Raw genomic sequence first — 12,379 nt, forward strand, 5'->3', positions numbered from 1 at the left:
GAGATACTCCTTTAACCTTATGATTAATTTTCCTTTGAACTTCGCTAACACAACTTGTTTTACATTACTAGCCATTAATATGACTGAACTAATACAAATCCAAAACACAGTAGACAAAAAAAGTAATAGACCAAAATAGATAACTAGTGCTCAAATTCCAAACCCACCCAAACCTACCCACTGAAAAGGCAATGCAATAGGGAAAGAGACAGTAAATTCTGTCTTTTCTATATTCATTTCACATATTTGGCCATCTCCCTCACTCATAAAACAAAAAGTTCAAGCTTGACTGAGAAATATTACATAAATATCAGTATGCTGTAGGTTTTATGGACCTGGAAAAGAATCTGCTCAAACAAATCTTACCTGTTTTCAGTGCTGGATGTATTCCTAGCAAGTGTGGAAACTGCAACAGGCAAGCCAAGATTTGAAGAAAGAGTGACATTTTCCAAAATCTCACTGTTACCAAATAATGAATTGGTTAGAAAGCTTGGAAATGATTCTTCTGCTATCCCTCGAAAATCTTCCATCTCACTGCAATAACAAAGTATTTCCACAGGTCACATATTACTATAGAATGTTTTTAAATGATTAAAAGTATCGTCTCAGAAAACTAATAAATCTTAGGGGAAAAAAAATCCCTGTTTTTAGCATCAGTAAGAGTGGGAAATAGGCAAATAGTCTGAGGTAAAATCTCAGAATACTTTGCTACTTTATAGCTGAGAACAGAAACCTTAAACATTAAACTTACCTTTTAAAATTAACATTAATAATGCAATACACATCTTAATTTACTCTTCGCTTGGTGTAGCAAGAAAAATGAATTAATACAAATTTATCTAGTAAAGAAAGCAAAGATGGCATAATACTGATAGTATATACAAATGATTTGAAGCCATATGTAAAAGTTTGATAGTTATGTACTCATTCTAATATGGAACAGAAAAAGTACAACTAGCAAAAATTTAGCCCGGATCTCAAAGTGCTGTTAAAAGTGAATTAAAAAGTGAGTGCATTCAAAGCAAACTTTTCAGTTAAAGTACAGTTGGCACATAGACAAGGCAAAAGTGGTAAAAGGGGTACACGAATGACTGTATCTGGAAAACACCAGCACAAAACCTATGCTATTACTAGAGACCCTGACCACAGTGCTCTGAAAATGTTAGCCAGTCTCAACAATTTTTCAGAGTACGTATTATATACACACTGCATGGAATTCAGTAAAGGAAATAATAACAGGAGGACAAAAGATAAATACATTAGAAAAAGCTAAAAAAAAATGAGAGGATATTGGCAATGTGCTTTGAAGACTAAGAACTTTTACAGGCAGAGTATGGGATGAGAGAGCTTTTTAGGATGACAAATGTGAGCAAAGAAGGAAAAGAATTAAATTTTATTGTATACCTACTAACACACTGAAACCACAGAAAACCTTACAGTGTAGGTATTATCCCATTTTACAGATGAAGAAACAAACTGAGAGACTAAATCAGCTAAATTTTCCCAAGGTTGTAATTAGTAAGATTCAAACCCAGGTCTGACTTGAAAATCCATTCTAAGTGCTATGTCTATGCTAGCAGTAGCAAATACGCCAATGTATTTTGGCAGCAGGTAAATAAAATAACACAGTAAATGAAGCTAGAATAACAGAATGGAACTAGATTCTAAAAGTCTGAATTGGTGTATTAGAAAGTTTGAACTGTATTCTGCAACTAACAAAGGACTGACACAATCAGCCTGTAGTATAAGAAGGGAGAAGACTTCAAAGCCTGGAAGACTATTCAAAGAGCTACTTCAGTAATAAAGGAGTATTGATCCTAGGGATCAATGACAAACTGGATTAAAGCATATATTTTAGACAATATGGACTAATTTAATTACTCTATAAAATAGAAAAAGTTTTACGACCACTAAAGAGATTATGAGACCAGGTGCAGCAGCTCATGCCTGTAATCCCAGCATTTTGGAAGGCTGAGACAGGCAAATCACTTCAGATCAGGAGTTCAAAACCAGCCTGGCCAACATGATGAAACCTCATCTCTACTAAAAGCATAAAAATTAGCCAGGTGTTGTGGCGGGTGCCTGTATTCCCAGCCACCTGGGGGGCTGAGGCAGGAGAATCGCCTGAACCTGGGAGGTGGTGGTTGCAGTGAGCCGAGATTACGCCCCTGCACTCCAGCCTGGGTGACGGGGCAAGACTCTGTCACCCCAAAAAATAAGATCTTACTTGATTATGAAGTCTCCATGTCCCCGACTGAGGCCCACTTCTCTACTTTGCACTCGACCCCAACCCCTTACTGCACTGAAAAACCACTCTACCAATCAGCCCCCTTTCTTAACATCATCGAATCTTCTGTCTGTGCAAGCCTTCCCATGCTGTGCAAGCTGTTATTTCCCCCACCTTTTAAAAAAGCCTTCCTCTATCTCACACCCCATCAACTGCCACCACACCTATCCATGCTTCCTTTATCACATGCTTCTTGAACACACCCCAATCTGGCTTTTATCCCACTACACAACCAAAAACAATGCTTGTCAGCATCAGCCCTGATCTCCCTGTTGCCAAGTCCTAGCATACCATGATCAACTTCCAGTCCTTTTCCTGTAACCTAACATTCAGCTGATTATTCCTTCCTTGGGGAAATACTTTCTTCACATGGTTTCTAAGACACAGCTGTATGGTTCTCTCCCAACTCTACCAGCTGCTGCTTTTCCTTCTCCTTGGCCAATTCCTCCTTATCTCCTGGACCTCCACAGTGGAAGCCTCCAGGGCTTGATCTTTGACTTCTTCCATCAGCTTACCCTCTCTGGGTGATTGCCTTCAATTTCAAAGCTTAAAATATCATATAAAATGTATACCTCCATCTTGGGCCTCTCCCCAACCCTCAGATATTCAACTGCCTACATGACACTTCCCACTTAAGATGTCTAATCAGCGCCTGCATTTGAATCTTGATTCCAATTCATTTCCATCCCCTCAAGAAAAGCCTGCCCTTCAGCCTTCTCCACCAGCAAAAATGACAACTCAAACACCTAGCTGCTTGGGCCAAAAACCTTAGTCATCTCTGAGATCCCTCTCACACCCCGTCATGTGCAATTCCTATGCAAATCCCTAGTTATACATTAACAATACGCTCAGGAATTTGCCACATCCCTCATCCTAACCTCCACCCTGCTATCACCTCGGTCAAGCCACCACCACTTCCTGTCTGGACACCCACTGCAATAGCCTTTGGTCTTCAGGCCTCCTCTCTGCCTCCCTTAGTCTATTCTGAAAGTCACCCCTACAACATTAGTCAAAGGTCCTCGCTCCTTAGCTCAAACCCTCCCTCCACTGGTTCCCCATCTCATTCAGAGTAAAAGGCTAATCAGGGCCTTTAAAATGGCCAATCAGGGCCCATATAATCTCTGACCTCGTCTCCCTTGCTCACTTCATTCCAGTCATCCTAACCTCCCTGCTGTTCTGAAACAAGCTAAACTGTTTCCCTCCAGGACTTCCGCCCTAGCTCTGACCTCTGCCCAGCCCCTGATACTCTAGCTATTCACACATCTTGCACCCTCACTTCTTTCAGGTCTTTGTGCAAATGTTCACTCAACTGTCAGGCCTTGGCTCATCAGCCTACAGATTTGAACAGGGCACTCCCAACTTCCTTTCCCTGCTTTCTCTGTTCTATAGTACTAACCACCACCTGGCATGCTATTTAATTCACTTGTTATCTCTTTTTCTCCCCACTTTAGAATGTAAACTCTGTGAGGGCAGAGACTTTGACCATGTGGTTTGCCACTGCATTCCCAGCTAGAAAAGTGCTGGCACAAGACCCTCAATAAACCTGAGTGAATGAATAAAATTTTTAAATTTTTAAACTATGTCAATACATAGCAAATTCAGCACCATCGTATAATCACCCTCCTTTCAGATCATGCCCCAGTATTTTCTTCTCTTTGATATTTCCAACCATTCTCTCTTCTTGATTTCCATAAACATGTTCAAAACTCTCTCATTTTAGGATGAAGGAGGCTGCCCTGATCTTTCATTTGCACATCCTGCCACCACCTTCTTTTTCAGAGTACGTATCATATATACACTGCGTGGAATTCAGTAAAGGGAATAATGACAGGAGGAAAAAAAGATAAATAAATCAGGAAAGCTAAAAAATGAGAGGTTATTAGCAAGGCGCCTTGAAGACTGAGAAGAACTTTTACAGGCAGAGTATGGGATGAGAATTTTTCTCTCCATTTTCGTTTTCTCTTCCCTTCATGGCCAAGCATCTTAGGAGAATACTCCACAATCAGTACTTTCACAACTCATCTGACATCCTCTTCCTTTATCTGCTTCTCGTATGTTAGGGTTACCCAGGATTCTGACCTCAGACTTACATCATGCAATTTACTTCTTACACACTAGGGATCTCAAACTCAAATATCTTCAGAAACAAATACTGTTAGAAAGCAGGACTTTAAGGACTGATGTCAGCTGGAAATTACAGGCTCTAACTTAAAGCCAGTTAAATTCAATACAAACACTGTTGTCAAACAAAACACATCTGCTAGTATAGTCCATTCCTGAGGACAAAACATGTGTATGCTCCAAACACACACTGAAATAGTCTATATCTACCTATCTCCACTATTACGACCTTACCCTACTGAAAAGCCTCCTGACCCCTCTCCATGTATTCTAGCTGCCCTACAATTAATTAACCACGAAGCAAGCAAAAAGCCCACCCCTACCACAGGATCTAGAATATTCTTCTTCCAGATATTTGCATAGCCAGCTCCTTCCTTCTTGATATTCACCTCAATTTATATGCTGCCTTCTAAGAAAGTTTATCTCTATTATTAAGTCAAGCAGTACCACAGTCTATCACATCCATTTAAATTTCGTCAGCATTTATCACTCTTTATTCTTGTATTAATCTGTTTTCTTCCAATGAAATAATCTCTCCCTAAGAGCAGGCACCTTGCCTATCTGCCCATCACCGTTTCCTAACACTAAGAACAATGCCTAGCACACAGTAGGTACTCAGTAAGTATCTGTGAAACAAATGACTGACAACATTCTCAGTCAGTGGGTAACCTCAACTTTAACCCTTATATATTTAGAAGAGCAGCTTCTCGGGGAAATGTCTATCTTGTTCATCCATATATTCCCAATACCTGACAGAGAACTGGAACTACAAGTTGAAAATATGAGTTGTAAGAAAGAATCTATAACCCCCAGTTTGCTGATACTCAGTGTCTATTATCAAGTAATAGCTAAGTATTTCGCATACATTTTTCTAATCCCCATGTAAATTTGTAAGGTAGCCATTATCCCTATTATTGAGTAAACTAAGGCTGAGAGAAGAGACGTTTCCAGTCCACACAGCACAAGTGAAGCCAGAGGATTTCCACCCAAGCAAGTCTGGCCCCAGGGTATTCCTTCCTCTGCACTAATTCCAACTCCTGGTGGTGCATGCCTGAAGTCTCAATTACTCTGGAGGCCAAGGTGGAAAGATTGCTTGAGACCAAAAGTTTGAGGCTGCAGTGAGCTATGACCACGTATGTGAACACCCATTGTAATCCAGCCTGGGCAACAAAATGAGACTCTGTCTTAAATAAGTATACAGGAGCATATGCATCAGTTATATGCAAATACTACACCAATTTATGTAAGGAACTTGAGCATCCAGAGAATTTCAGTATCCTGGGGCAGGGACAGGTCCTGGAACCAATCCCATGGATAACTTGAAAAATCGATCATACTTCCAAATGCCCCTCTGACATCCACCTTACCCCTCAATGCAATACAAAATACAAAACCAAACTTCTTACCTTTCCTCCATTCATTCCTTCTGTTATCTTTAGTCCTCACCCAAGTCCATTCCTATTAACTGGCAATACAATCCGGACACCTAGGACCATTCTGATCACTCCTGCTCTCTCACCAAATTCTAATGCTTCTAACTTCAAATACACTTCTGGAGCTGAGACCCAGTTCTCTATTCCTAATGCCAGCTGCCCATCACTTTTTATTCTGAACTATCACACAAGTCTCCCAACTAGCCTCCCCAAGTCTAGCCTTGTAATTACTATTCATTCATATACAGACATGTAAACGATTAAAATTTATACAAAACTCTTCCGTTATTCCTATCTAGAAGGGGCCTAATCTAAAGAAAACTTACAAATTATGCAAAGAGGCTGGGCATCGTGGCTCATGCCTGTAATCCCAGCACTTAGGGAGGCCAAGCCGGGTGGATCACAAGGTGAGGAGTTCAAGACAAGACTGGCCAACATGGTGAAATCCTATCTCCACTAAAAAATACAAAAAAAAATTAGCTGGGCACGGTGGCTCGTGCCTGTAACCTCAGCTACTTGGGAGTCTGAGGTATGAGAACTGCTTGAACCAATACCTGGAGGTGGAGGTTGCAGTGAGCCAAGATCGCACCACTGCACTCCAGCCTGGTCTACAGAGCGAGACTCCAACTCAAAAAAAAAAAAATAATAATAATAATGCAAAAATAATTCATGCAACAATCATTATCAAACATAACCCATGAACACTCTACTTGGCACCAAGAATGCAAAAATAAATAAGGCAGTTCCCCTCAGGGAGCTGACAATCCCTGTCAACTACCGTAGCGCTAAGTACTTCAACAGAGCTCTGCTAAGGGTGCAAAGGCAAAAAAACCCACGGGAAGATTCCTCAAGATGTAACTTAATACCTAGTCTCTTTTCCAGAAAGGATTACACTTGTAAACCATTCATGAACATAACATTCCTAAAGGAAATTTCCTTTAATTTCCCACTTTTTTGCATTACTCACCCCTCCTCCATCATCTCAAGTAAAGACAGTATGTTATCTTTTCTTCTACCATATTTGAACTCAGTAGCTATATTTGCAATTTCTCTTGTTATTTCTTTAACGTAGTGACCTCAAATTTCACATCTGGCTTCACTAATTACATTCGTAGGTACATAAAAGATTGACCATAGCCATTAATCGTACGTCTATGTATACAGTTAAACACATTTAAAAGCATATGCTGTGGAACCCAAAGCCGAGTCAAACTTCCCTAAAACTCATCATTTACTCTTGGCACTTTAAGATATACTTTAAAATTATGTAGGCATTTGGTATGTTATTGTTAAAGGCTTATCGTAAACTTTGCCCAGAAAACTGAAATTTGGAGAAAAAAGTTGATTTTGGAGCAGTACAAACACCAATCGAATGACCTCAAATTAACAACAACAAATGGAAATATTGTCATATAAACAGCTGTCCTCCAAACGACTGCCTTAAAAAGGTCCTCATGTTTTACTAAACAAACTCTGAAATTAAGAACAAAGTAAAAGTAGAATGTATTAACATTCGTCTCATTTCAGTTCATAATGAAATCATAGGCCAGGAATGTAGGTAAACTATTAGGAATAAATGAACACAGCCCTAGCAGAAACCAAATCAAGTGAGTAAACGGAAGACAAGGGCATTAAGCATTAAGGTAACAAGGTTACTTCCTGGGTCAGAATTTTAAACAAAAAAGAGAAATAGAACCGCCCATCACAATGCACATAAAGCAACTACCACTGGTCACTCCACAAGAACTCTGCAATAAACTCCAGAGGGAAGCACAGAGACGGCCTGTCCCTCAAGAGCTGCAAGTCCCCAGACAGGAAGGGACGAAAGAAGGATGTAATCCCCCCAAGAGTCTACCTCATCACGCCTGGCCAGAGCCCAATGACACAGAGGCATGCAATTAATCCCACGGCTGAGCTCAGCTCGGAAGCCCGGCCATGAGCGGAAGCGCGCGCAGAGAGCGGCAGTCACTCCTCACGCGCCCTGCGGGCCTCGCAGCCCCACAGCCCTCGGCCCGGAGCCTGCGCCTCCGCCCGGTCCAACCGTCAACGACCCGCCAGCCTGGCAGCCGAAACGTACGCTAAAGGTGGATGAGTCTGCCTCCTGCCAGTGCGCAGGCCTAGACACCGGCGAAACTGCTCACCAAGCCCGCGTCCCGAGCGGCGGGGGAAAGCGGGAAGCTGGAAGGTCCAAGGAGGGAAGGGGTGCGGGTCACTCCAAGTGCGCGTCACTCCAAGTGCGCGTGCGCGTGCGCGTGCCCCCGCCCCCTCACCGGCTGCAGATCGGAACTATAGTACTGCAACAGCCTCTGGTTTACGTCTGTTCGCGGCACGCGGCAAGGGGAGGGGACTGGGGCCAACGTTTGATTGGACAGCACGAAGAGATGGGGCGGGAAGAAGCCCGGTGATTGGTGAGGACAGCGCGTTCCCGGATTTGAAGCGAGGAAGCCGCGCGCCCGGCAAGTCCCGAGGAGGAAATGAAGCTCTGCGCTGGCGGGGACCTGAGGGACATCTGCCGTTGGCGCCGCCTTCAATGTCTTGTCGAATTTGAAAATAATGCTTATTCTGTTTGGGGATCCAGGGCACCGCCAGTCACTCTATGAGCAAAGAAGTATTCCCCGCCAACAAATCCCCCCATAGGTTTCGTCCTTCCGTGGCAGAAGCCGACCTTATAGGCGCTGAAATGCCTCAGGTTTCACCTTCAATAAATAATTCCTCGGGATCCAAGTTTCATGACAGTGCGCTACATCTAATCGTCTCTTGGTGGCAGAGTAGGGTTTGTCTCGATTGGGAAAAAAGTGAGATGAGGCATAATTCGTTCCTAAGTAGCTTCCTGCTTTTCTCCATCCTTCTTAGGCAACAAATCCCGTCACCGCCATCTGCTCGGCACAAGCCTTAACTACTATACTACTTCTCTGAGACCATACCTTTCACTCAAAATGTACCTCAGTCTTTTTCAGTAAGGTCCCTTTATCTCAAAATTTATTCCATATAGTCACAGAGGGAAAAAAGTCCCTTTCCAAAGCTTGCTCCTTAACTTCATTCAAGTTACTGAAAGATGCCCGGCGCACTTTAGTGGAGAGAATAGGAAAAACGCAAAGTAACAGTCCCTAGTCCCGAGGTTAGCCTAGTGGGGAAATATATCTGTTTATTTGACCACTTTCTACCTCCTGAAAACGTGGCTCAGCTGTCATTCTTGGATATCCTCTCCACTGGTTTCCCTCTCTCTGTCTACAAAAAATGCAGCACCTCTCTATCCAAACACACACACACACACACTGAGACACAGGAAGGAGACCCCCTCCTTCTCTCTGCCTACAAAAATGCAGCACCTCTCTATCCAAACACACTCACACACACACACAATGAGGAAGGAGATCCCCTCCTCCTCCTCTGCCTACAAAAATGCAGCACCTCTCCATCCAAACACATACACACACACGGAGACCCCCTCCTCCCGGGTTTCTAAGGCTATTTCCCCTTTAGCCTTCTACATTGCATCTCAAAAGAAGTTAAAAGCCAGAGGAGGGACGGTTGGCGCCAGTCAGGTCTAAATCACGGATATGACAAGGAGGGATTTTCCCCACAAGGTACTGTTGTTGCTTAATCACGATTAGAACCCCCCACACCTAAGTCACGTCCCCAATGCTCTCGACCCTCTCACAAATGTGCACCTCTTAAGACTGTAAGCTTTTAAAAGGGCCAGGGTTTTCTTTGTCCGGGAGCTCAGCTGTTGACGCATCCATGCCTGCTGCAGCTCCTGGCTGAATAAAATTACCACTTCCTTCCCTGTTCAATGTTCCAGAGATTTGTTTGTGGCCCTCCTGCTTCAACACCACACACCACATAGCCCACACACTCACATACAACCACATACCCACATACACCCCACACAATCACCCACGCACAAATACACCCATACACCACACACACCCCTTCCTTGATTCTGCTTCATTACTAATGACCATTCTTGTCTTCTTCCCTTAATGGTCTCCACTTTTTTTTTTCCGTAGAGGAAGCCAGGCTTCCACTTTTTTACACCTTATTTTGACTCATTTCATGGTGTGTCTATCTTGGTCCTGAACACGTTAAGTTTATCAGGAATGGACTCCTAATTGTCAAACTCAAGTCATGTCTCCACAGTTCTTGATACCCCTTCTTGGAACCCTGCAGCGTTGGTATTTGCAAATAGTAAACTACCTTTATTCTACCTTTGTCCACACTCAATGAGCAAAGATAAACGGAGAAAATCTCAAGATTTTCTGAATCCCAAAGAAGTAAACCAAATACTTAGGCATAGAGCTGAAAGGGTATACTGGAATGTAATGAGCCACCCTTCTTAAAGCATGTTAACCTCTCTTTCTACAAAGTGGTCACACATTGGAGGTGAACTGCTTAAATGTGTCTACACGTTTCAGACTGTCACTCACACCAGATACTTGTTAATAAATGTCCTTCCTCCACGAATATCCTCAAGTCATCAGAGCACTCCCTGTTAATACTCAGCAACCTGACAGGACTCTATTAACAGAGATCTCTGATTCAGAGTCTCAGCAGCAGGAGAGCCTGGACTCCAAGCTGCCTGGATCTGAATCCTCGCTCTAGCTCCCTCTTCCAAACTGTGTAGCCTTGGGCAAGTAGCTTTAACTGGCCAGTTTCCTTGTCTGTAAAATGGGGACAATTAAAGCACTTGCTTTAGAGGCTTACTGTGAGGATTTAAAGCTATTCCTGTAAGGTATCTAGAAAAGTACTGGTCCATGGAAATACCCAACAAACATTAGCTATTATACTTCAGTATCTCACCTCACTTGCCAACTGGAAAGGAGGAACAGAACTCCCACTGCGATTTCCACATCTCTTTAGATACTGAGTAGAGCCTGCAGAGGCCCCATGCAGGGTGCCTCCCAGGGAATAAGTAAGGCCTATCTAGTTTTAAGTTCAGACATCTCTCCTAGCTCCCCTTTTACCAACTGCTTAAAGTGGTATGCCTCAGTCACCAATACTTAAAACCTTCTACAATGTAACCACAAGGTATTTCAGAATAATGTCCCACTTGTTCCCTAAATATAATCTACTCTTTCATCAGACTGTTACTTATATCCTGTTCCCTAAACACACCTGGCCTTTTTTTTAACTGTTGAAATCAGGCACCCTTTCCAAATTCTGCCAGCTTAAATAACTTGTCTCTTTTATGCCTACTATACAATTTCTACCATTATTACAAAACTGAACACATTACCTTTTGTAAATTCTAGAAATGCCTTCTCCCACGAGTGCAAGTCTGTGCGCAGACTACCTTTTTTTTACATACCCCAGTGTTTAGCACAGTATCTTGCACATCCTAGATGCTCAAGATTCACTAAATTGGAGAATGGTCTCAATTTCATTATTCCATTCTAACCCCAGGTACCTCTATGATTGAAAGCTCAAAGGCACGCCTTCTTAATTCTGAGTTAGATTCAGCAGTAAGACTTCTTGTTTGATCCTTGCCTTGTTTAAGAAAAGAAATACCTTTGAGAATTATTTTAAAAAGGCATTCACATTGAAATGCTAACCTTAGAGACAAAACATTTTGATGACTAGACAATACAACTCAACTGTTCCTTAAACTAAAATGAATAGGCTAGGTGAGGTGGCTCACGCCTACAACTCCAGCACTTTGGGAGGCAGAGATGGGATGATGGATTGAGCCTGGAATTTGAGACCAGCCTGGGGAAAAAGTGAGACCCCTTGCTACAAAAATAAAAATATTAGCCAGGGCATGGTGGTGTGCACCTGTAGTCCCAGCTACTCAGGAGACTGAGGTGGGAGGAGCGCTTGAGCCCGGGAGTTCAAGGCTGCAGCGAGCCATGATCATGCCACTACACTCTAGCCTCAGCAACAGAGTGAGACCCTGTCTTATAAAATGAATAGAATATTTCTATCAGCTCTTAATCCTTTGCATATTAAGAAGTTCTAGGGATATGACACTATTCAAGGAAAGGTGTCTTTGAAAATTAGAATACTTATAACAATTGTGTCACGTATGTGATTACCTGATAAGACACATGAAATACTGTTCAAAACACCTGTCTGTCTCTAGGCCTAATAGGTTAAACCCTTGATAATTCTTCACAAACCTGAACCAAAATGCCTATTACTAGTTTTAACCATTTTGCCCCAATTACTGTCAAGTACATTCTAATTTTAAAATATTTTAGAAAAAAATCTTTTCTAATGTTGACTAGATTGAAAGTCAACATCTGTCCATTCTATATGTTAGTCTACATACTGACTTTCTACCTTTTAAATAAATGTAATATTTGCTCACATCTCCTAATTTTTATTTGTTTGGGTTTTTTGTGAGATCATGAAAGGAAAGTAAGCCTTAGAAACTATCTTAAATAAAATATATCCTATTTTTATAAGGCAAGAGATTCATGTATTTAAAAATATATTTTATTATATGACCTACTTGGATAATTACAAAAGCTTTAAACAGTAATTCTAAGCGGTAAAAGGCAAATTTCCTTTAAAAATAAAAAAGACCAAAAAGTTCACA

The 12,379-nt window shown here is 42.0% G+C and overlaps 1 protein-coding gene across 1 annotated transcript in view; it reads right to left on the reverse strand.

The window, feature by feature from the left end:
• CEP192 (centrosomal protein 192) overlaps positions 1-8,046 on the reverse strand; it is a 132,316-nt gene extending 124,270 nt beyond the window's left edge. Inside the window, exons 1-2 of the mRNA XM_037727845.1 lie at positions 7,919-8,046; positions 367-534 (exon numbers count right to left, since the gene is read on the reverse strand). Coding sequence (XP_037583773.1) covers positions 367-530 — 164 coding nt within the window. The 5' untranslated portion in view covers positions 531-534; positions 7,919-8,046. The remainder of the gene's footprint in view (positions 1-366; positions 535-7,918) is intronic.
• Positions 8,047-12,379: the final 4,333 nt, after the last annotated feature.

The sequence above is a fragment of the Cebus imitator genome, unplaced genomic scaffold, assembly GCF_001604975.1.
Source record: "Cebus imitator isolate Cc_AM_T3 unplaced genomic scaffold, Cebus_imitator-1.0 Scaffold242, whole genome shotgun sequence".
Classification (NCBI taxonomy): domain Eukaryota; kingdom Metazoa; phylum Chordata; class Mammalia; order Primates; family Cebidae; genus Cebus; species Cebus imitator.